At 42.4% G+C, this 25,651-nt stretch overlaps 1 protein-coding gene across 7 annotated transcripts in view; it reads right to left on the bottom strand.

The window, feature by feature from the left end:
- Slc12a8 (solute carrier family 12 member 8) overlaps positions 1 to 25,651 on the bottom strand; it is a 166,020-nt gene that overhangs the window by 43,228 nt on the left and 97,141 nt on the right. For all 7 annotated transcript variants that reach the window (XR_013436847.1, XR_013436846.1, XM_078044058.1 and 4 more), the window contains 4 exons: positions 18,410 to 18,497; positions 16,756 to 16,843; positions 7,003 to 7,149; positions 437 to 1,082 (listed from right to left, as the gene is read on the bottom strand). Coding sequence is in view for 5 of the 7 variants with exons in the window: in XM_078044058.1 (XP_077900184.1) it covers positions 437 to 1,082; positions 7,003 to 7,149; positions 16,756 to 16,843; positions 18,410 to 18,497 (969 nt within the window). In the remaining 2 variants the exon portion in view is untranslated. The remainder of the gene's footprint in view (positions 1 to 436; positions 1,083 to 7,002; positions 7,150 to 16,755; positions 16,844 to 18,409; positions 18,498 to 25,651) is intronic.

The raw sequence follows: 25,651 nt of genomic DNA, 5'->3' as shown, positions 1-25,651 counted from the left end.
AAGAAAAACTGTGTTCCTTTATCTGCCTTCTCCCCATCCTGTCATGCCTGGTTTGAAAGATTCATCTTCCAAAGACTCACACTGGGTCCTCGCCAGAGTATTGACTCCAACACATTTCCACTTCTCTTGAAAGGAGAAATTGGTTTCATTCACATTGGCATTATATCTCAGCTGATTTTTGAGTAAAAAGAAATTGCTATTCAATTACTAGCCCTGGCTTCCAGCTCTTTACAAACAGGAGTGGATATAATTTTTTTTTGAAACTAACCTACACTATCTGAATTACAGATAATTCAGCTGGTACCTGAATATAACATTCTAAAATAAATATCAAACAAATCCACCAAGAGTTATAGAAACTGTGAAAGCTGGGTAGGCAAGGCAATCAGTGGTCACTCTCAAATAGAAGGTCCCAGTGTGATTCCAAAGCACTCACCTTCTCCACTCACTCTAGGCTGGTTGCTTGGCTCAGGGACAAATTGTTGCCCACGTGTTTCCCCAGGCAGAATCCCTTCACTCCTGGAAGTCAGCTTGTTCTGGTAGAACTCTTGGTACTCCCCGGAGACAGCAGGCAAACCGTCAGAGCACTCAATAGGGAAGGAAGTAGGGGACTTGAGGTTCAGGAGGAAGCTATCTTGTAGGTTCTTCTTGATGACCTTCTTGCATTTCCTCTTCTGACTCTCTGGGATCCTATCACTGCCTCCGGGCCTGGGCTGGCAACTCTCCAGCCTCCTGGTTAGCTGGAGGAGCTGATCCATGTCCTTGGTGAATTGTAGTAGAGTGCCCTCAAAGAGGCTTTGGGCAGAGCCCTCAGAGCCATAGCTGGGAGCCTTCTCTAAGAGCAGGTGCTCAGAACAGGGGAGAGCTTCTGAGGTCTCCCTAAGCACAGGCTCAGGCACCTGAGGAAGGCTGCAGGGACCCATAGACAGGGAGAAGTAAGAGTAGTCCACTGCAATGTACGTCAGCATGAAGTTGATGGTGACGATGGGTGCCAGAACATTTACCTGACCCACAAGGACAAAAGCCATGGTCACCAAGCTGGTCAGGCAGATGGCTGCTGCAGGTGTCCTATTTGGCCCTTTCTGCAGAAACAAAAATAACATTCAGGACTATGAAATTTCAGATAGAAAGTTTCAATCACTTCAGAATTTATGAAAGAAACCAAAATCATAATGGCTCAGTTACTTCTCTCCATGTGACTGTTCATCTATGAACCTGGGATAATAATATCCAACTCATGGTGTGTTTCAGTCAGCTTTCATGTTGCTGTGACCAAAATACCTGACAATAACAACTCAGAGGAGGAGAAATTTATTTTGGCTTACAGTAACAGAGGTCTCAGTCCACGCACAGTTGACTCCATTGCTCTCAGCCCAAAGTGAAGCAGGACATCGTGGGAGAGGGTGTGGCAGGGGGAAGCTGTACAACTCATGGTGGCAAGGAAGCAGAGAGAGTGGGAGAGGGGGACGGGCCCCCTGCACTGCTAGCAATCTGGAAGGTGAGAGCAGGCCTGTAAGCCATCTCCAGATCTGGCTTATGAGTCTCCCTCATATGTTCCTCCAGCCCAGAGGCCACGTTTGAGGATGGCAGGTTACCATCTGCCAGTGTCTGAGGATCAGAGTCCCTGCTAACCTAACCTCCTTGACCAGACCTTTAGAGTACAATTCTAAATTAATTAATTAAAAAAGTAATAAAGATATCCTTTTCCTGTGTTTGAGAATTAAATTTTGGGGTATATTTATTATAGCTGTTTTCAGGCTCTACTAAGTAAACCTATCAAAAATAAAGTAAATTCTCAGGAACTTAAAGAACTTTAAAAGGAGGGTCTTGGTTAAGCTGAAGAAAATGCTAGTGTTCCAGGCCAGGACCTTGATAAGAGTGGATTCTGAATTGATTAAATAGGCCAACATGAACTTCTATTCACCAAAAGATATTTTAAAAAAAGAAAGAAAAAAGAAAAGACAAGCCACAGAATGGAAAATATATTTGTAATGCGTATAACTGACAAAAGGTATCTAGAACATAGAAAGATAGTTGGAAAAACACAGCCCAGTAAACAAAGAAACAAGTAAAAGATCTGAACAAGTACCTTACAAAAGAATGCCCGTTAAACATAGGAAACACCGCTGGGCAAGGTGGTGTACACCCATAATCCCCACTACTGCGGGCAGAGGGCTGAGGCAGGAGGACTGCAAATTGGAAGCCAACCTAGACAATGTAGTAGGACTGTCTCAAAAAGAAAAATAATGAAAGGGCTGGGGATCTAATTCAATGGCAGAGCACTCCTGGATTTAATCCCCAGTGCTATAAAGAGAGAGGGAGAGAGAAATCAAGCCCAACCTCACTAGTAATTAGAGAAATATAAATTAAAACCACAGTGAGATACCATCTAGATACCACCAGATTGGCAAAAATGTAAAAGTGTCATGATATCAAGTTCTGGCAAAACTACAGAATAATGGGAACTCTTATCCACTGCTGATAAGTGTATAAATTAGTATAACTACTTCAAAAAAAAAAAGAGAGAGAGGTGGTATCTAGTAAGTAAATATATGCACACCTTGCAATTCCACTAATGGAATACAATTTGGAGGAAGTCTACAAAGAGTAGACTATGGCACTGTCCATAATACCCCCAAATAACAACCAAGCTGCTGCTACAAGCAAACTGAGGATGACTCTCATGATCATAACAGTGAGTGAGGAAACAGCATGCCACAAAAGAATACACACACACACACACACACACACACACAGAGAGATATTCTCTCTCTCTCTCTCTCTCTCTCTCTCTCTCTCTCTCTCCATTTACAGACTGATCATCCAGAATGCAAAAATTCTACGTCTCTGAAATTTTTTGAGTGCTGTTATGATACTACAAGTGCAAAATTCCATACCATGAAATTTCATCTTGTGCATAAAATTATAACTGCCTCCAGGCTATGTGCACAGATATATATGAAACATAAATGAATTTTGTGTCTACAGGCCCAGCCCAAAGCTATCTCATTACATATATGCTAATATTCCAAAGTCCAGAAAAAAAACCTGAAACACTTCTAGACCAAAGCATTTAAGATAAGGGATGCTCAACCTGTATTTAAAGTTCAAAAACAGGCAAATTTGTGTTTAGAGATGCATACACAGGATACAAGTCAGGGGTTGCAAACTATGACCCCTAGGCCAAATTTAGCTCTGCCTATTGATGTATGCTATGAGCTAAGAAAGGTTTTACAGTTTTAAACAGTTGGGAGGAAAAAGTCAAAAGAAGAATAACATTGTGTGATATGTGAGAATTACATGAATTTCGAATTTGGGTCCATAAATAAAGTATTAGGTATTATCTCTGTGGCTACTTTTGAGCTCCAACAGCATAGCTGATCAGTGGTGACTACTACCACATGTCCTGCAGCACCTCAAGTGCTGCAGAAAAAGTTTGCTGATCCCCAAGAAAAACCCTAAAGAGAGCAAGGAAATTATCATCAACATTGGCCACAGTTAAGAGGGAAGGGCTGTGACCAGGGAGGAACAGGGCTGGCAGGGTTCCTGGGTGGAGGCTACAGGGTGTTCACTTCATAGTTGTTCTTGAAACAGTTTATACTGAGTTTATGCTCTTTTTGTGGATGTTGAATATAGCTCCAAAAATGTAAATTGCTACTCTTCCTCCGTTAAAAAAGAAAATAAGCTAATATGACTTAATCCTATATAAAAAAGCTTTTGCGAGGGGCTGGAGGTGTGGCTTAGTGGTACAGCTCTTTCTTAGAATGTACAAGAGCCTGGGTTTGAACCTCAGCTCTGCTAAAAATTAAAAAGAAAAAAAAAAGTTAAAAGAAGGAGAACTAGGAGAAACATTTATAATACATAGCACAGTTACTCTTCCTAACAAAGAAAGACCCCCTAACAATTAAGAAGAAAATGACCTATTAAACACAGAAAAAAATAAAAATAGCTTTTAAACAGAGGAAAGGATATTCAACTTCGCTTAGATTAAAGAAATGCAAACATCAGTCTCCTAATGTACCATTTCTCACTAAACTATTTGCAAAAATGCACATTTGGCAATGAGCTCTGGGAAGAATCCTTATTAAATTGTGTTTCTTGCCCAAAGCAAGAGTGCAAATGGGGTTCTATACACCTAACGTCTAAATATTTACAACTCTGAGCCTCACTAACAACCTGTTAAACTAAATATGTTCTAATGTCCTTCCTAAGCAAACATGAGGAGGAAGGTCAGGTTCAAGTTCAGAATTTTTGCATTACTCAGACTTCCTCACTGAAAGATGGCCATGTGAGGCACCAGCTCAGAGCCCACCAGCTTCTCTTTCAGACCATACCAGGGGGGCCTCACATGTATATGCGGACCCTCTGCCCACACCTTGGGCCCTAGAAAAGAAGAGGGCCTTGCAGATCCTGGAAATTGACAGGGGGCCATGTGGGCAAGGAATTCTAAGGACACCACACCTGGACATGGTCTAGAGCAGGGACATGGGATCCAAGTGGGCAGGTTCCTTTGGCCTTACAAAGAAGCAGAGTCTTATAAAAGTCTTATAAAGCAGGATCTTTTGGCCTGAGTCTAAGAGCGGTACTGGCTCTCACCCACTGCTGGTGGAAGTAAAAAATGAGCTGGGCATGGTGACACATGGCTCTAATCCCAGTGACTTGGGAGGCTGAGGCAGGAGAATCACAAGTTTGAAGACATGCTCAGCAATTTAGAAAGACCCTGTCTTAATTTTTTTAAATTAATTTAAAAGGCTAGAGGGGCTGGGGGTATGGTTCAAGTGGTAGCGCGCTCACCTAGCATGCGTGAGGCACTGGGTTTGTTTCTCAGCAGCACATTAAAAAAAATTGTGTCCACCTAAAACTAAAAAATAAATAAATAAATAGATAAATAAATAAATAAATATATATATATAAATAAATAAATATATATATATAAATAAATAAATATATATATATATGGGTGTGTGTGCGCGCGTGCCCGCATAAGAAGGCTAGAGATATATCTTAGTGGTAGAGCTTCCCTGGGTTCAATCTCCAGAACGGAAACAAACAAATAAACAAACAAAAAATGCAAAATGATAAACATCCCATGGTAGGTTTGTTGGCAAGATCTATTAAAATTAAAAATGCATTTACTCTTTGACCCAGCAATCCTACTTATGAAAATGTAACCACATATGCAAAACCACACACACACACACACACACACACACACACAAGAATTATTCATTGCAACACTGTTTACTGGAAGCCACTCAAGTATCAATCTATAGGGAACTGATTAAACTATGGCATATCCTCATGATGGAAAAAGAACAAAAAAGTTCTCTCTGTCTGTATTTTTTTAAAAAAGATTCCTAGGTACATAAAGTGAAAAAAAATAAGCAAGGTACAGAACAATGTACAGAGAACACTATCTTTTGGAAAAGAAAAAAAATCATTAAAAAACTAAGGAAAGAAGTTGGGCACGGTGGTGCAGGCCTGTAATACCAGCAACTTGGGAGGTTGAGGCAGAAGGGTCCAAGTTCATAAACCAGTCTCAACAACTTAGTGAGGCTTTATGCAACTTAAGGAGACCCTGTCTCAAAATATAAAAGGGCTGGGGATGTGGCTTAGTGGTTAGGCACTCCTGAGTTGGATCCCTGCTGCCTCTCCTCCCTTGAAAAATACAAACAATAATAAATGCTGGAGAGGATGTGGAGAAAAAAGAATACTGTTGGTGAGATTGTAAATTAGTACAATCTCTATGGAAATCAGTATGGAGGTTCCTCAAAAAACTAGGCATGGAACTACCATATAACCCAGCTATACCACTCCTTGGTATTGATCCTAAAGAATTAAAATCATGATACTATAGTAATATATGTATACCCACGTTTATAGCAGACAATTCACAATAGCCAAATTATGGAACCAGCCTGGGTATCCATCAATGGATGATGAATGGATAAGGAAAATGTGGTATGCATACACAGAAGTTTTATTCAGCCATAAAGAAAATGAAATTGTGTCATTTGCAGAAAGATGGATAGAACTAGAGACAAGTATGTTAAATGAAATAAGCCAAACTCAGAAGGTCAATGGTCATGTACTTTCATATGTGGAAGCTAGAAAGGAAAAAGGAAATGAAAGGGGTGGGGAGGATCCCATGAAAATCAAAAGGAGATCATTAGAATAGAGGAAAGGAACCAAGGGGTGTGAGGCAGGAAAGGAAGGGGGAAGTGCTGGGGAGTCAAATTAGATTGTTACTTTGCATGCATGTATGATTATGTAATACCAAATCCTCCCAGCCATGCCAAAAAGAAGCAGATGAAGGTCAAGGAGGAATTACAGCTGATTTTCATGTGCCCTCCCAACACGGAGGCTGGGAATCAGGAGAAGCTGGGGGTATCCCCCCAAGACAAAAACAAGCTAAAACTTGTAGATCATGGGGATTCTCCATGTCTATTTTTCTTTTGTCATTCCCCTAGGTTTTAGGAACATCTCTTTTGATCATCCCAGCCATGACTCAACCAAACTACTCTGTGTCAGTCAAGATTTGGGTCATGGTGGTTAAGACAGCCCAGAATCCAGAGGTGTGGGAAATCATCAATCAGCAACCCCCAGGACAACATGAGCGTCAAGGGAGAGTTAGACCTGCAAGAACAGGCTCCCCTCATGACCAGCTCCCCTTTTATGCTAAACACGGAGGATTCAGGATTCGTTTTTATTAAATGAGAGGACAATTCTCTTCCCTGCTGCTAGGGCCCAAGCTACTATGACGAGTTAGTTAGCTATGTTGGAGTTAAGGAGCCATGTGGCGGTGACATTTAAGATGTTTCATCTAATTGGTTCCAGCCTAAGCCAGCCAGAGGACAGAGCTGAGAGAAGTGACCTCTGCACTCTCACTTGTCCTACCCTAAAGAACTTGACCAGAGGCTGTAATCAGAAAAACTTAAGCAATTTATGAGTCAACATTGGGTTAACAGAAAAATCCGTTTCTCAATAAAAAGGGTCACTCACCCCTTGTCCCAGACAGGCAAGTGCAGGAATCACTTTCTCCTGGGCAATGCACTGCAGGATCCGGGGAGCTCCATAGAGTCCTCCCATACAGGAGGCCAGGGACGAGATGTATAAGCCCAGAAGGAATAGGAAGCCCACTAGGGACACCTGTGTGAGAAAGTAGTTTCGTCATTGCTATAGATATAGAAATTTTGGATATTGAAATTTCTCAAAGGTCCATGTGTTGAAGGTGCTGTGTTAGAGTCTATAAACAAGTCAGGATGGCGCTTGGCAAATGTTAGAGTCTGTAAACAAGTCTGGATGGCGCCTGGCATTTTGCCAGAGGGAGTGGTTTGAGAAGTAATGACAGCCAGCGAGCCATTAAGTGTGGAGATTCCTTATTGGTTGACTGCTGTATTTAGTTTATGTTAATTAGATAAGCTGTGTGGAATGTATAAATACCCCTCCTGTCCTACAATAAACGGCTCCTACTCCTGCTGTATCAATGTACACAAGTTGCTCGTCACCCCTGGTTATTTTGCTGCAGCCGAACTTGAGAGCTTGGTGCTGATAACGCCAAGGACATGGGCCACCATCTGCCACAGTCCGGCTGCAGCAAAATAACCGGGGGGTGACGAGCAACTTGTGTACATTGATATAGCAGGAGTAGGAGCCAATTATTGTAGGACAGGAGGGGTATTTATACATTCCACACAACTTATCTAATTAACATAAACTAGATACAGCAGTCAACCAATAAGGAATCTCCACACTTAATGGCTCTCTGGCATTACTTCTCAAACCACTCCCTCTGGCAAAATGCCAGGCACCATCCAGACTTGTTTACAGACTCTAACATTTGCTAGGTGCCATCCTGACTTGTTTACAGACTCTAACAGTGCAGGACACCAGGGTGGCCCTTTGGGAAGGTAGAGGGACCTTTAAGAGTGGGACCTAGTGGAAAGTCCTTTGGTCATGGGGGCTTACCCTCAAAGGGGATTGTGAAACCCCAGGCCCCTCCTCTCTCTCTTTTGCTTCTTAGCTGCAAGCAGTTTTGTTCCACTACATACTCCCTGTCCTTGCCATCTGGCATCCCTACCAGAGACTCAAAGCAATGGATGGATCCACCAGATGGTAGACTAGAACCTCTAAAACCATATGCCAAAATAAACCTTTTCTTTTTAAAAGAATTGTCTCAGATATTTTATTACAGTAAATGAAAGCTGACTCATATAATCATTCACTGCCAGACCCTGTTTCCCCTGGCACTTGTCCACCCACACTCACCTAATTGTACACTATAGATTCAGCCTTTGAGTTAAAATTTCCTTTCCTAGCCCCACTCTACCTCATTCCACTATCTCAAGTGAGTCTACCATCACATCTTATAGGAAGGACACAGTGGCTCTCAAATTGAACAGGAGTCACACTTATCCACAGGGCTCATCAAAACACAGATTTCTGTCCCCACCCTTAGAGTTTCTCAGTAGGTGTGAAGTGAGCTTGAGAATATGATATTCCAACAGGTTCCTAGGTGATACTGATGTTGATGGACTGGGAATCACATTTTGGAGAAGTGCTGGCCACTACAATGCCAGTTAGCCTCCTGCCTCTAAAGATTTTCTTTCTAAATCATCCCCTAGCCCTCTACCAGAGTTACCTCTCTAATCTCAAATCTGATCCTAATGACCCTGCTGCAAACATATCAATGGCTTGATACACAGGCCCTGCACTGTCTGTGCCCTCTCCATCCCTTCCCTGCACATAGAATCATTGGTCAGCATGATTTCTCCATCTGCTGGAACCCTCTGTCCGCATCCCTTAATCTACCCAGTCTGTCTATTGAACTCCTAATTGGACACCAAAACTCAGAACAACCTCCCCCCATCAAGAAGCCATCCCCAAATCTCTTCACAACAGTGGTTGTTCCTCAGTGCCCCATGGCACCTCAACATAATGTGTCCATCATTGTCTTCACCAACCTGCAGGCTTCCTTTAGGTAGGGCTTCTGTCTTGTTCACCCTTGTGTTCGTGATGCCCAACACAGATACACAGATAAATGATGAATGAATGATACCCATGATCAATATGGCCCAAAGGCACCAACAGATAGAACAGGAAGAGAGCAGAGCTGTTCTCCTTGGCGTCAACTTGCAAAAGATCAGTGCTGCCCGCCCTGCAGCTGTGTCCCACACTATCCTGAACCTCTAACCCTCCTGAGCTGGATTCCTTCATACCTACAGGGAGCCTCTCAGTTTTCTTGATTATTTGTGATACCCTCTCCATCCTACCTCACTGTTGGCTCAGTGGTTGGAACTGTGTATTCAAGTGCCTCTTTGTCAACTGTTACGGATAGGTTAGAGACAGTTTTCAGCTTTGTCACTTAGACCCCTCTTGATAAAGGATCTCCATGCCCTACTTTTTTACTTCCTTGCTTCTGCAGTGCACCAGATCTGTGTTGTCAAATTACACTGCACATAAGCCCTTGGCTAGACTTATTTCCTGGCTCATAAATGATCACTAGAGTAATTTGACTGATGAATTCATCAGTCAGGATTTTTGATTGGAAAAAAGAACTGTAAAAAAAATGAATTTATTTGTAGGGCACTGGAGGTTCATAGAATCATCAGGAGGCCAAAAGATCAGCCTTGGAGAAAGGCAGGACCCAAGCTTGAAGGCACTCCAGTTCCTCCAACTCCTCACCAGGAAGACTTTGGCCAGCATACTACCAGCACCCCTGCCACCCTGCAGATGACCTCTCACTAAGTCTTTCTCTTTCTCTCATTGGTACACTTGGAGCATCCAATGCCCAGCCTTGGTCATTTTCCCTATCAGGGCTGTCAAGGGACAGGCAAGAGAAGATCTTGTTCTTTGGGCTTTTGAATGGGGTCTCACACCCTTCAAGACCATGCATAGGTAGAATAACTCCCAAATGGTCATGGAAGTCAGAGGCTTGCCAGACACAACTAAAGTCCACTAAGAGCAACATCCTGTCTTTAATTCAGTTGGATTGCCTTTCCCTAAATGTATTATGTCATTCTTATCCCCAGTGAACCTCACCTCTCTTATTCAATGTCATGGGTTTCTTGGGTTTTTCTCCCTCTCGTTCATTTACCATTTTATTATTACATGAAATTGATGTCATCTGATGTTTCCCATCACTTTGTGTGCTCTGATGGCATTTTGTTATTTTTTTCCCCCTGCAGGATAGGTAATGAGGCTCACAGTTTGCCTTGCCAGTGCACCAGGAGCTCCTTAAGGGTAGAAATGAATAGTGTATCTTTTCCCCCTCTGCTCAGCACCTATCACAGAGTCTGGCAAACAGGGCTCAGCAGCTGAATTAATGAGGCACATGACTTATGTGATCTGTGCCCTTGATACCTAACAAAACTGTTAGATAAACTGGTCCTATGATTAATCCTCCATCCCCTCTGAGATGTGATCATTCATCTGTGACCTTTGTTTCTGTCTTCTCTACCAAATGCATCCTATGTTGACTGGTTAAAAAAAAAAAGACTCTATGATGAAATTCTATCAAAAGCTTTTTGAAAATTTAACTCAGTATTTCTCCACTCTGGCTTTACATAAGAATCACCCCAGAGGTTCTGATTTAATTAGTATTGAATGGGACATAGTTTGTTGATTTTTAAAAAGCCTTTGAGGTGATTCTGATGTGCAGCCAGTGTGAAGGACCTCTGGGCACAGTACATCATATCTATTGCTTTTGCCTTTATAGACTTTTTCCAGAGAGGCGGGCAGGGTATCTCCTTGAATAAATTTGACTGTTTCTTACCTGAAAAGCTCTACAGTTCTCTCTGGTATCCATGGGGATAAGTTACATAACTCCTAGGATACCAAAAATTCATGGATGGGCTGGGGGTTTGGAGCTCAGTGGTAGAGCACTTGCCTAGCACATGTGAGGCACTGGGTTCAATCCTCAGCCCCACAAAAAAAAATAAATAAATATAATAAAGGTCTTTTGTCCATCTACAACTTCAAAAATATCCATGGATTCTCCAGTGTCTTATATAAAATGGCAGGGTATTTCCATAAACCTACACACATTCTCCCACCTACTTTAATAAAATGTGAAAGATTCATATGATCCAATACACTGCCTAAATGCAGTGTAAGTGCTAGGTAAATAGATGTTATTCTATATTGTTTAGAGAAATATCTGTCCATCTTCAGGACAGATGCAATGCTTTTTCTGAATATTTTTTGATCCAGGTTAGTTAAATACATGGGCATGGGACCTGAGAACATAGAGGGCTGAATACAAATTTATGTTATTTATTTATTTATTTTCATTTAAAGCCTGTAAATATACAGGGGATATAGCTCAGTTGGTATAGTGTTTGCCTCACATGCACAAAGCCCTGGGTTCAATCCCCAGCACCACCAAAAAAAGAAAAAAGCCTGTCCTCTTACTTCGAATGGGAATGAGACTCCCCATTCGGCATCCTTCTATGTTGGGTTGACCTCAGAAACTCTCTGAGTCTCCAACTCTATGAGTGCGTGACACTGGTGACTTCATCTTTGGCTAGTCATCCAGAGACACACCCTGGGATTCCTCCAGAACCCTTGGGGATGGGGACAGATGGGGGAGTGTCCAAATATAATGAGTTTTTTATGTTCAGTGTGTCAACTGTGTTTAGAATGGCCTGTTCACTGACCACTTTTAGATATAAAACTATTATTCAGTCTCTTTCCTGAAAAGTACGTGAAATATTAGTCCACACGCACATAGAGAAATTATTTTTTTAAAATCCATTCTATCTCTCTCCTACCAGAATCCAATTCTGCTATTCTGTCATCCATCCATTTAGGAAGAATTTTATGAGGATGGTTATATTCCTGGCATGATGTTAGGTACACGACCAGCATTAGAGCTACAGTAGTAAGTCATGCGGCTTTGCTCTCAGCCCTTGCTGAACTTAATCATTTTCTCTTCATATTGTATTGAAAATTTGCCAAAAATGCTAGTAGAGGTGGAAGTGAAAATTTATTTGAGTAGATGTGTGTCAATAGTTTTTTTTAAATGATGTTCTTGTGTCATATGCCTGTTTGCATTGTCAGAAAAAGCTATCTTTTCAAAATAGTATACAGGTGTGAACTACCCTAAATTCTTTGTTCAGTTAACTACTTATGAAAATAAATAATTATATCTTTATGCTGTTGGTTTTTTATTTCAGGTCCCATTCTGAGTTTCAGCCACTGAGGGATTCTACCAACTCACTGCTGCTCCCTTCTCTTGGTTTAAAGTCATTTGCAAGGGACTTGTTCTGCTTCATCTAGTCCCTGGGCCCCTTGATGTTGCTGAGGGTGAGTGACATCCTGAAACCCTTACAAGCCCAAATGCATTAATAAGGCAATGTCTTAATAGCCCCTGGGTTTTCTCCCATACCATGTTCCCACAGAGTCATGAGTTTTCTAATTGTCTCCTTACTCCACAGATTAACCCAATGCTGCAACTTTCAGTCAAGTTTTCTCTCTCACTTGGGAGCCATTTTTCCATTAAGAGGCAAAGTCCTTTTTAGGGATTGGCTAGCTTCACTTAGCATAATCTGCTCTAATGCCATCCATTTCCCTCCAAATTCTATGATTTTGTCATTTTTTAATGCAGAATAATACTCCATTGTGTATAAATGCCACATTTTTTTTATCCATTCATCTATTGAAGGGCATCTAGGTTGGTTCCACAATCTTGCTATCGTGAATTGTGCTGCTATGAACATCGATGTAGCAGTGTCCCTGTAGCATGCTCTTATTAGGTCTTTAGGGAACAAAATTACATACAAGAGGAAGTGAAGGGTAAGGGAAGAATAATACAAGTGGAAGAAATGATTTACAGTAGAGGGGGTAGAGAGAGAAGAGGGGAGGGGAGGGGAGGGGAGGGGGATAGTAGAGGATAGGAAAGGCAGCAGAATACAACAGACACTAGAAAGGCAATGTGTAAATCAATGGAAGTGTAACTGATGTGATTCTGCAATCTGTATATGGGGTAAAAATGGGAGTTCATAACCCACTTGAATCAAACTGTAAAATATGATATATCAAGAACTATGTAATGTTTTGAACTACCAACAATAAAAAAAGAAAAAAAAAAAGAGGCAAAGTCCGCTTCACTTCCTGAGAGGCAGCACTGTGTCCATGATGAGAACAGAGGACAGTCAGGCTGGGCTGGTGGCGGGTACTGAGCAGAGGACTCGGACCACTCACCGTCCACCAGCTCTGTCCAAGCCCCACCTTCCCATGCACAGCTTGGGCTTTCAAGGACCCTCTTGAGCCTGTGAAGCTATGACTGCCAAATCCAGAACGGTTAGAGTTCACTGGGGGATTCCAATTTCTACAAAGATACTTTGGGGGTATTATTCCTACTTAGTTTGCTCTTATTCTGCTAGTTAGCATGTCCGAGGGTTCCTAAGATACTTAGGCTTTTTAATTTGTAATAAACATCCATTTCCTGGACTATATTTAGGTTTATTTGGAAACATTGATCATTTAATTCTAAAGCTGTTCTTTATAAAATTTCTTTCTCTATCACTGAATAATATTGGTATTGACTATTTTAGCTTTTTCTATTCAATTAAACATGGTGAATTTATTGAGGAGAGAGAGGAAGTCTCCCTCAAACAAATATCTCTATCTGTAAAGATATCCCCAAAAGGAGTGTGGAGAGGAGTTAAAGTTCATAAGAGGGCTGGGGATGTGGTCAAGCGGTAGCGCGCTCGCCTGGAATGCGGTGCGGCCCGGGTTCGATCCTCAGCACCACATACCAACAAAGATGTTGTGTCCACCAAGAACTAAAAAATAAAAAATATTAAAAATTCTAAAAAAAAAAAAAAAAGTTCATAAGAAAGCATGACATTACTGAGACTTGACACCCAGGAGCAGGGAAAGAGTTCCTCTGGGGTGGGGATGAAGAGTAAAAAGACTTGGAGAAATTGGGTTTCTTTTGGGTGGGAAGCCAAATAATTAAAATAGATCCCAGCTGGGTGTGGTGGTGCATGCCTGTAATCCCAGTGGCTCTGGAGGCTGAGGCAGGAGAATCACGAGTTTAGAGCCAGCCTCAACAATTTAGTGAGGTCTGAGAAACTCAGTGAGATACTGTCTCTAAATAAAACATGAAAAGGGCTTGGTGGTTAAGTGCCCCTGGGTTCAATCGCTGGTATTTAAAAAAAAAAAAAAAAAAAAAAAAAAAAAGGAAGGAAGGAAGGAAGGGGTTGGAGGAGAGATCTGAAAAGTTTCAAGAAACCCAGGAAGGATCAGATTATATGACCAGCTGCAGATCAGCAGAAAGGAATCCAGGCAGCCTGCAGCCATTGAATAGAGTTGTTCTGGCAAAAAACACCCAAGAGAAAGAGACAGACATGCATGGAGGAGATTCACGTGAACCAGCACCAGGGGCAGTGTGTTGAGGCTGGCAGGTGTCCATGACTGAAGGTGATATGGCACCAGACAGATGCAGTCTTCCTTCTTCAGGGCTCAGGAAAACTCAAGGATGCTGGCTCAGAACCTAGGCCATAGCTAAATGTGAACCTGAGCCAAGCAGTTATTAAAACTGCATCAGGGCACTGCGTTGTGTCTAGTAAAGCAACTGCCCCTGCAACTCCCAACCTCTGCAGGTTTCACACTCTCATCTACAGGCTCTGCCCTCCAGGGACTGTTAGTAAAGTCATCTGTGGCCCAGCTTCCTGTCGGAGTGTAGGACCTGCCACTGCAGAGCCAATGAGGGACACCGGAGAGCAGGAAAGGAGAAATGCAATGTTCTATTACTGTTCACTTTCTTGCTGCACCAATCCCTGTTCATGACTGAGAAGCAAGAATGGTCACTTTTTTTCATCACAGTTTTTACAGTCACCTATTCCAGGAAATGGTCTTTCTTCCTCTCCAGGACTTAAATCTCCACTGTCCACCTCAGCTTATGCTTAATAGATACAGTCCCATGGATCATGGCAGGGCCCAGTGAAGCAGGTACTGCCAACCAGCTAAGGGCTGCCCATCTGTCTCACCCATTGGGACAGGTGACATTCCAAAGAAAGTTCCCTCAGTTCAAGTGTCTATTATAGGGTGTGGATTTCTGCCCACAAAGGCTCTAATGTGCTCTCTCTGGGATGCTCTTGTTCTATTCCTCGCCTGGCCTTCCTTGAATAGGAAGCTGCCCACCTTCACACATACATTCTACCTTTCCCTGCAAAGATGAGGAAGGAATCTCAAACCAGGTGAAAATTCATCTCTTTCTATCCAGATCCGAGTCACTAATAGTTGAAAGGAGCTCTGTGAAGGAATCCACTAGAAAGCAACAAGCTTTAGAAGCCGGCAGGGCTAGCCAGCCACTGTCAAGTTGCAGATAAACAGCAAGCAGTTCTCCCTGGTCAAACAATCCCTCCCCTTCAGCTGCTCCCTTCAATTCCTTAATGCAGGTCATGCTTTTCATTTTACCACTGGAGAAAAGGCCTTTGGAGGTGAAACTCTAGATGGAAGGTGCATCAGATAAACATAATTGACATAGATTCTTTCCCTCAGAGCAAACCTTGTATGCAGGGGGCTTGAGGCCTTGGGTGCTACAAGGTGGGTATCAGCTCTTCCTCTGCCTGAACTGCTTCCCCTTTCAAAACCTGCTTTCATACTAAGGTCAAGATCCCTGAAAACAAATATCACCTTTACTTCAATGTCTACATGCTCTAAAAAGAAACCTGTGCTAAGGTGGAAACTAAGCCCAAGTGCAATTCTAAAAAGTCAGTTCAGAGTCTCCTGGCCCTCTGTGAAGATCAGCTGCTTTGCAAAGCTTCACACCAAGAAAGGAAGGTACTCTCTTCTCAAACATAAGTGGCAACCCCTCAAGAGTTAACCACGAGAAAAACTCCCTGACTACACTTCTGGGAAAATGATGGGAATCTCAGGATCCATAGATCCTCCAGGAACTTGAGGAGAGGTAGGAATTTCAGGGGAATTTTCAGGAATATGTCTGGAAATCTTATTCTCGTAGGTTTTAATGATGCCAAATAAATGTCCTTGATGTCACATGAGCATCAGCTTGCAAACAAGGCTATGGAACACAAGGAATTTGCTAATCTTCTCCTGGCAGAGTGTGTGCCCCAGAAACAAAGACATTGCAGCCAAATCAACCCAGACTTTCTGAGATTCTGGGGAAAGTCCGAAGGATGCCCTGCTTCCCTGTCATGCCCTCCTAACATTGGGCTCCTCATCTCCTCTGCCTCCCTTCTGTCCCTGTCCTTCAGCACCCACCTTGCTGCTTGTGAGCAGCTTTCTCTTCATGATGGAAGGTGAAACTCTTAGCAAAAAAGAGCTCAGTGCAGCTTGCTGAGCTGGGGATTTGGAGCAATCAGATTCTTCTATTTCTGTCCTGATTTTCTTTCTTTTTTAATGTTTTTGTAGTTGTAAATGACAGAATGCCTTTATTTTACTAGTTTATTTTTATGTGGTACTGAGGATCCAACCCAGTGCCTCATGCATACAAGGCCAGTGCTCTGCCGCTGAGCTACAGCCCCAGCCCTCTGTCTTGATTTTCAACATGAGGAAATGTCTCCGTTATCTAGCCACGTGCATTTGTGTGCCTCTCTAGGTACTATGATCTGTTTCATGGGATCTATGAGCAGAACCTGCACCTTCTCCATCATTTCTGACTCCCCAGAACTTCAGCCCTGGAGTCAAGTCTACATGAATTCCCAAGATAGAATTGCAACGATTTGTTGATGGGAACAAATAAATGACCCAACAGCCCAAGGCCTTTGGGTAGGACTCACCCACCTTTTCAGCTATCAGGAAGTTATAGCGAAGGGCCTCTCGGGTGCAGATGGCGCCCAGCAGGAAGGTGAAGACGATGTACAGAAACCACCTGTGAAACCCGAGAGCAGAGGGGAGCTGCCATCTGACCTGCCCAGCCCCATCCCAACAACACCCCGACCCCTCACCCCTGCCAAACTGCTCAACCTTTGCTTCCTATGGGAACCTGTCTTGAAATGAAAGAGAAAGGGCAATCATGAAGTTGGCCTGGTGGGGCCTTTTTGTACTGTTTCTTCTCTAGCACATTTCTTACAAAAAAAAAAAAGGTGTCAATGTTTTGTTTCTTTCTTACATTAAACAAGAAAAACAAAAAGGATGTTGAGGATGTAGAGGTGGGAGGCCCAGCTGGCCTATAGGCTGCCTGAATGCAGGTCAGGGTTGACCCAGGGCCCCACACCCCGTCCTCCTGGGCAGAGGACACTGAGGTCTGCTGGTCTCTGGCCACAAATAATAGGCTGGAAAGCCAAGTGTGAAAATGCAGAACGTAGCCTGGCCCTGCCCCAAGACACCCTGGAACCCTGAATAGGTCACACGGTCCCTGAGGGCTCGCTACCCATCTGGGCACTGAGAGGACAGGCCAAAGGTTCCTCCTGGGCCTCCTGGTGGTGACCAAAACCAAGACAGAGTTCTCATGTAGAATTCTATTTCCTTTCTCCCCATCATCAACTTTCTCCCTAGTGTCATGATTATCTTCCCAATGTCGTTGCCTTATTTTGCTTTATGGCCTGATACCCTGTGCCTGGCTGGAAGCAACAGTGCTACAGCAATAAGCTAAGAGCAGATTTGGGTTTCTGAAATAGATACATAAATATTATTTAAGTATCATAGTTAAAGTAATGAAAGTGTTCTCAAGTCATGGTCATGTCTATGATCTCATTGTTTGTTTGTTTGTTTTTACATCTCCCCAGTGAAGCTTCCTTCTTGGTCCTGAGAGAAAAAGGAGATTCTGGAAGATCAGAAACAGACTCAAGGTCACTCAGCCTGCTAATGTGGGTAGCACAATGAAAACTAAAACTCCAGAAGCCTGACAACCAAGCTGGTCTCTGAGCTTCTACCGGGTGGCTTTCAATATGGTATCTTCTCCTCAGTTCATAAGGCACAAATTTATCATTATCCTTGTCTTATAGAAAAGGAAATGGAAGCTCAGAGAGCTAAGCGAATTGTCCAAAGTCATATAGCAAATTGGCCACAGAAAACTAGGATACAAGCCCTAATCTGTCTGATTGTGAAGCTCTTCATGTGTATGTTCCTGCCAATGGTCTGAAAATTCAATGGTTTAAAAAAAAAAAAAAAAACCCAAGTTCAAAATGAGGGTGAGGAAGGGGCAGGGGCAAGGGCGAGAGGCTGAGGAAAAAGGAATGAAAGGCTTTGGCCTATGCTCTGCATTAATGACCTCCCTCCTCCCAGCATTCCCAGGCGGGTTGGATGTGCAAGGGCAGTGTCTGAGCCCACCAGACGTGAATTTTCCAGCCCAGCGAGTATTAAAAGGAGGATCGGCATATGAAATAGATTGGTCACAGTTGGGGCACTCCCAGAACAAAAGGGGCAATCCCCCCTTTTGCCTGAGGTTTTCTCTCCCACTCTCCAGTTTAGACTGATTGCCAGGAGGGAAACTTACGAGATGCCAACAGCTGCTAGGGAGCCCAGGGGGACACTGGCAGCAGGATCCCTGAGGTCGCCTCCCATGTTGAAGCCGGCCATGACTCCTAAAAGACACCCAGACAGGGGTGGGCCCCCTGTGATGCAGTGCACTCCCCGAATCACCTTCCCCAGGGCTGCCCTTCCTCTCCTCCAGGGCCCTGTCCTGGAGTCTCCCCCACATGAAGCCTTCCCTATTTGTGCAGCTTCACAAATAGGCCTCTTCTCAATCTCCCTGGGCAACTGGGGAGGCATCTGCATGGCCATGAAAGAGATCTTTGTGGTTGAGTGACACTCAGGAGGAAATCTCCTCCAGCTACAAAGGCATCTCATTGCCCAGTACAAAGGATTGAGGGTGAGGGAGGCATCTTGCAAGTCACACAAAGGTCCCTGTACTGCATGCTGAGCCCTGCCTTTCCAGCTGGGACAATGCCCTGGAGTGGCTCAGCAGCAGCAAAAGGCCTGGCAGACCTCTGTCTGGCAGATTTCCTTGCCTCGGATGCCTACTGATTACACTAGGGATTCAAGCATCCTTGGGGTCAGATACCTCTAATAGTCAGGACCAGAGACCATGTTCAAAGCTCCTGAGCTACCTGAGGGCTCTAAACAAACTTCAAAAACCAATCCTGATGCTGCCAACATGGTACCACCTTTTCCTTATCACCTATAGACCCCAAGAACACTGATGAAAATGAATTGATCCATCACGGTGAAAGACCAACAGCTGAGTCAGCAATCAAGGATGTTGTCTCTTCACCTGTGTGAAAACAACAAAATGGTGTGTTCTGAACATGGGATGAGGGCCCAGGCAATAAGCACTTGGAAACTCAATGAAGTAGGCCAGGAAACCTGACAGGGGTGGAGGGTGCACCTCCAGTGTGGCCTAAAAAGAGGGGTTGAATGGGCTTAGTGGTCAATATGGATCCCACACTGTCATTCTGGATTTATGAACACTTCCAACCTGACAGCACCTGTGATAAGTGCTTTACATGTATTTTTCTCTTCTATAATCCTCAAAACAATCACTTCAGAAAGGTCAAGAATTATTTCCTCATTTTATAGAAAAGTCCTCTAATGGGGACTTAAAAAAGACTAGGTCACGTTTACTAAGTGGCAAGAGTAGGATTCGGTCACCATCTAACTCTGAAAATTAAGCTTTCACTTGCTTCTGCTGAAATGCTTCATGGAATCCAAGTGAAGCAGAGTGAAGTCAAAGCTTGGGGTAGAAAGTTACAGCAGGGCTATGTCAAAGAGAACCCTATATGTTGTACCAAGGCTGGGGCCTGCATATACTTTGACCCAGGATCAGTACCACTAGGATTTTATCCAAAGTAAATTAGTCGAGGATATGAGTAAAGCTTTAGTACAAAATTTATAAACACATGTTTGGAGTGAAGATTAGAAACAACCTAACATCTAAAAATAAAAGGTTGCCTAAATAAATGTCTCAACAAATACCAGGTCTGGAATATTGTCAGGGATATGCTGTGACATGCAAAGATATTTAAAGCTATTGTTTAGTTTTAAGAGGCATGTTAGAGAGAAAACATATGTTAGGGTCCCGTCGTTGTGAAGGAACAGAGAGAAGCATAGAAGGAGCTAGAATGTGTTTCTCAATGTCAACAATGTTTTTTCTGGGTGATGGAAGATTTTTTTTTATTGGATTGTTTATATTTTTTCTTAAATTTCTACAGTGATCTTTTTGAAATGTGTGGAAAAGGATGCTTTAAAGCTTCATTTGTCTAAAATGGCCTGGTAGGTGAATTTTCTTTCCATTCATTCCCCTCCCGCAAGATCCTATTAAAAGGGTAGTGAAGGGGGAAAAGGAATAAATGTCCATATGCAAAGAGAATGGCATCCATGCAGATGAAAGGCTTCCATAAATTTCTTGGACACAGAAGATGGCAGAGTGAAAGGGACGGAAAAGAGTGCCTGGCAAGGCTTCTCTTGGGGCTCTCAATACACTGCCTGAAGACAACCAGGGCTGCCAGGTAGATGTCGCATCCTACACGGGGCCTGCTCAGGAATCTGTCCTCCTCACCCCAGCAGGGAAACAGACCTAAACACCCTGTGGCAGGGGAATCCGTGCCAGCCACCAAGGATGGCCAGATGTGTGATGAAAACCAGCAACCAATAAACAAATACCTGCAAAAATAGGGAAGAAACAACTTAAATCAGGATACGGAGAGAATTTTGAAGAAAACACTGATTAGTAACTCCAGATACATCCCAGAAAATATTCTACCTATAAAATAAGATGCAATGAGGAAGCTGGGCATGGTGGGGCACATCTGTAATCCCAGCAACTCAGGAGCCTGAGGCAGGAGGATCACAGGTTAAAAGCCAAGAAACTTTGTAAGGCCCTAAGCAACTTAGCAAGGCCCTGCCCTAAAATAAAGGCTGGGGATGTAGCTCAGTGGCTAAGCACCCCTGGGTTCAATCCCCAGTGCTTCCCCACCAAAAAAAAAAAAAAGGCTATGAAAAAAAAATCCCACTAGAAAAAAACATTTAGAAATTAAAAATATTAAAAATGCAATAAATATGAAGGATAAAATTAAGTAAATATCCAAACACTTAGAATATAAAGATGAAAAAGGTAGAAGATTTGAGTGAATTCAGAGAGAAAATCTTACAGTCACAATAGCCAAACAAATGCAAATAACCAGGTAGGTGACAGAAGTAAATGTCCCTAAACCAAAGAAGACACAAGTCTTCAGACTGAAGTATCCCACTGAACACCCTGCACAAAGAACTAAATTTAAAAAAAAAAAAAAAAATCACACCTATATGTTATCACTGTGCAATTTCAGGAGAAATCCTAAAGGCTGCCAAACGTTAACAACGGAACACTCACACAGTGTTATGGCTTGGATCTTAAGAATTAAAGGCGTGGTCTCCAGTTGATGTTACTATTTGGGAGAACCCTTTACCATGTGGAGTTAGGTGAGAGGAAGTGAGGTCACTGGGGGTGTGCCCTTGGAGACCACGCGCCTCTCATTTCCTAGCTGCCATAAAGTAAGCAGCTTTGCCTCACCACACACCACCTGCCATGATGTGCTACCCACCACAGGACCACAGTGCCAGGACCAAGTGACCATGGACCAAAACCTCTGAAGCCATGAGCCAAATAAATCTTTCCTCCTTTTGTTTCTCTCAGGTGTCTTCCTACCACGACTGAAGGCTCTCTGACACACATAAAATCCAACCCTGTACTGGCATCGGACTTCTCCTCTGCAACACTGAATGCTGGAAAACACAGGAGCACCAACTTAAAAATTTTGAGGGAAAAATTTTTTTTTTGAATTTTGAATTTTGGCCAGATTACCAAATAAGTGAAAGTTAAGCATGTAAGAGTTCAGAAACTTTATCTCCCCCATATCTTTTCTGAAGAAGCTACAGAAGTGCATACGAGAGCAAAATGAAGACAGAACCATGAGAGGAGAAAACACGACATTCAGAAATAGTGGTGATAACTCAGTGCTGAAGTGAAATCCCAGAATGACAGCTGGACAGCAGAAAAAGAAGCAGGGGTTGGAGCAAAATGATGGACGCCCCGGGAGGGAGGCTTCCGGATAGGAAATGTACTCAACAAAAGAGGCCATTTGATTAACACACTGAATGATTTTAAGGGATACACTGACTACTTGTTTTAGCAACAAGAAAAAAGAAAACTTATTAAAACTCCAGGAAGCCAGGTGCTGGAGTGCATGCCAAAACCCCAGTGATTTCAGAGGCTGAGGCAGAAGGATCACAAGTTTGAGGACAGCCTTGGAAAGTTAGTGACATCCTGTCTAAAAATAAAGGTGGGAGATAGGGATATAGTTCAGTAATAGGGCACACTTGGGTCCAATCTCCAGTACCTAAAAAAAAAAAAAAAAAAAAAAGAAAGAAAAAATAAAAAGAAAGAAATTGTAAGAAAAGTGAACAAGAAAGTTAAGTCAAGGTCTAAATATAAAGCAAACTAGAACATGAGATGATCCTAACTCATAAAAAAGCTAACAAACATAACTGGTTTGGCCATGATATTAGCTACATTCTCCCTAAATGGCACAAGGACCACATGGAAATCACAGGGAGGAATGGAATTCTACCTCATTACTTTTTTTTTTTTTTTTGGAGGTAGGGGTTACAGGGGATTAAACCCAGGGGCACTTAATCACTGAGCCACATCCCCAGCCCTTTTTTATATTTTATTTAAAGACAGGGTCTCACTGAGTTGCTTAGGGCCTCACTAAATTGCTGAGGCTGGCTTTGAACTTGCGATCCTCTTGCCTCAGCCTCCAGAGCCACTGGGATCACAGGTGTGTGCCACCACACCCTGCTTTCTCCACTACTTGGCTCCTCAGTGAACAGGGTCATAAAGCACATGTTAATTGGTTTTAACTTCAGAAATTGACCTATAGACAGCACAGAGGACATGACTATAGTTATAAAGCAGAATTTGAATATTATCTACCTTGACTATGTACAAATGAGGGTATAGTTAACTGATATTAGGAAGGGAAAAGAAGCATATGAAGTAGAAGGAAGAAAAAACAAACCTAAAATCTTCCAGAGAGTAAAGTGAGGGAAAATAACGCCCCATGATCTTCTCTCAGAAAGATTTAATGACTGTAGTGTCACAAACTGAAATTAATCCAATAAGAAAACCTGAAAGTGCTTCAAGCAACGCCTTGGACAAGCCATTAAATTTGTGAAGTAGACAAGGAAAACGCTAACGAACATTTATATACCTGTTACAATGAATTTAAATTGAACTCTGTACTTATGATGTATCTTGTCATCACGAATTTGAGTTTCTAAGTGTTTACTAAGGAGAGCAAAGACATTTCCAATATTTCATAGTTCCAAAGACTTAACTTACAACAAAATGGTTAATAAGCAGAGGGTGGGAAGTGGGTGTATAACTGTGTGTGTTCGCTTAAAGTTGTAAATAAGATTTTTCACAATTTTGGACCACTTACTTGCGAACAATCAAACTTGTTGTTTTCCTGATATTGCTCTAAAAGCTCAAATATGAAAAGATGATGCAGATTCCCTTAAAATGAGGACAGTAACTAAAGCATCCCTTAAATATAAAAATATTGTACAAATAAGATAAAATGACTATTATCAGTCTTAAAATACCACACAGAATCTCTCCTTCCCAACAATAAGGAGTAGAGGAATGAAGCCTAGAATTAATAAAATAACAGAGATCTAAATATGTTATTTAAAGTTATCAGGGTAACCAACAACATAACTAAGAACAAAGATGTAACTGTCAAAAATTGGGGAGTGGATGGGGAGCATGTAAGTAAGCTAAACTCCACACTTCCTAGCACGGATCAATGTACAATGTCTGCTTTGACTAATCAGGTAACAGGTATAACTGTATTGTTCTGTGATATACAATTAACTCTTTTTAAATTTTTTTAAATATTTATTTTTAGTTGTAGTTAGACATAATATATTTATTTTATTTATTTATATGTGGTACTGAGGATTGAACCCAGGGCCTCAAATGTGCTAGGCAAGCACTCTACGACTGAGCCACAATCCCAGCCAACAATTAACTCTTAAAGTACTGAAAATGATTAAAAGTGGTTACCTCTCAACCTAGGTGCCCTTCAACAGATGAACAGATAAAGAAATTGTGGTATATTTACACAATGGAATATTACCCAGCCTTAAAGAAGAATGAAATTATGCCATTTGCCGGTAAATGGATGAATTTGGAGGGAAATAAGTTAATCCCAAAGAACCAAAGGCCAAATGTTTCCTCTGATATGCAGATGCTAATTCACAATGAGGGGGTGGTGAAGAATAGAGGTACTTTGGATTAGACAGAAGGGAGTGATGGGAAGGGAGGGAATATGGGTGTATGAATGATAGTAGAATCAATTGGACATTATTACCCTATGTACACATATAATTACATGACCAATGTAACTCTACATCATGTACAACCAGAAGAATAAGTCATACCCCACTTACGTATGATGTGTCAAAATGCATTCTACTCTCATGTGTAACTAATTAGAAAAAATTTTTAAATTAAAAAAAAATTAAAATTAAAGCAAACAAACAAAAATGGGTTGCCCTTATGGATGGATATTTCAGGTGTAAGAGGAAGGTATGAGGCCTAGAGTTGTAGCTGAGTGGTAAAGCAGTTGCCTAGCAAGCATGAGGCACTGGGCTCAATCCTCTGTACCACATAAAAAAATAAATAAAGGCATTGTGTCCGTCTACAACTAAAAAAAAGAGAGACAGATATAAGAATACTGTCTTGTACTATAGCTCCTATATTGAGATATATATTAATAGATAGATCGGTAGATGGATACACACACACATAGAGGGAGAGAATTTTTGGATCCAAAAACAGGGAATGCTATGCCCAGGACCTGCCCTAGTCTCACCAGAGCTCTGGGGCCAGGTCCTATTGCCTATGCTCTGCTCAAGGCTAGGAGCCCCACACTTTGCTGCCAAATAAATCTCATGTCCAGGGCTTCCTAAGCTTTAGCGCCATCCACTAACACCACCCCTTCCTGGACCTCCCAAATTCTGACCCCCTGCAAAGGACCCATAGCACCAGGTTGACTGGGTGCTGTGTCTTCCCCAGCAGGCCACACTGCCTCCCACCCCTGCCAAGGCCTTATCCTGCTCCCCCAGATCCTGGAAAATGTCTATCCATTGATCCAGCTTTGTGTGATTACATACCACTCTTTATTTCTTGCCATTTTAGTACATCCTGTAGTTTTTCATGTTCTTTTGGTATTTTCTTGTTTGTTTGTGATACTAGGCATTGAACCCAGGGGCACTCTACAACAGAGCTATGTCCCCAGCCATGACATGTCATTTTGTACACTTTCCTTCAGATCATTTGTGAAAGTTAATTCATGAAGACCATGAGGAAGAAAAAAAAGATATGTGTGTATATATATATAAAGTTCTTCTTTAGATACTAGAAAGTGAACCCAGGGGCTCATGCTGACACAGGTCAGAGTGGAGGTCAGGCATCCTGCTCTCTAGAGGACCAGATGTGAAAGTGTGAGGCAAGTGCTCTGCTTCTGACATCACAGCCCTTTTTATTTTTTATTTTGAGAAAGGATCTTGCTACATCACCCAGGCTGGCCTTGAACTTACGGTCCTCCTGCCTCAGCCTCCCTCGTAGCTGATGATTATAGGAGTGCACCACCTGGCCGGGTTATATATACATACACTTCTACCAAGGAAAGTG

Source organism: Ictidomys tridecemlineatus, chromosome 3 (genome assembly GCF_052094955.1).
Source record: "Ictidomys tridecemlineatus isolate mIctTri1 chromosome 3, mIctTri1.hap1, whole genome shotgun sequence".
NCBI lineage: Eukaryota > Metazoa > Chordata > Mammalia > Rodentia > Sciuridae > Ictidomys > Ictidomys tridecemlineatus.
Note: the sequence above shows the minus strand (reverse complement) of the source record. Positions and strands in the feature narration are given on the sequence as shown.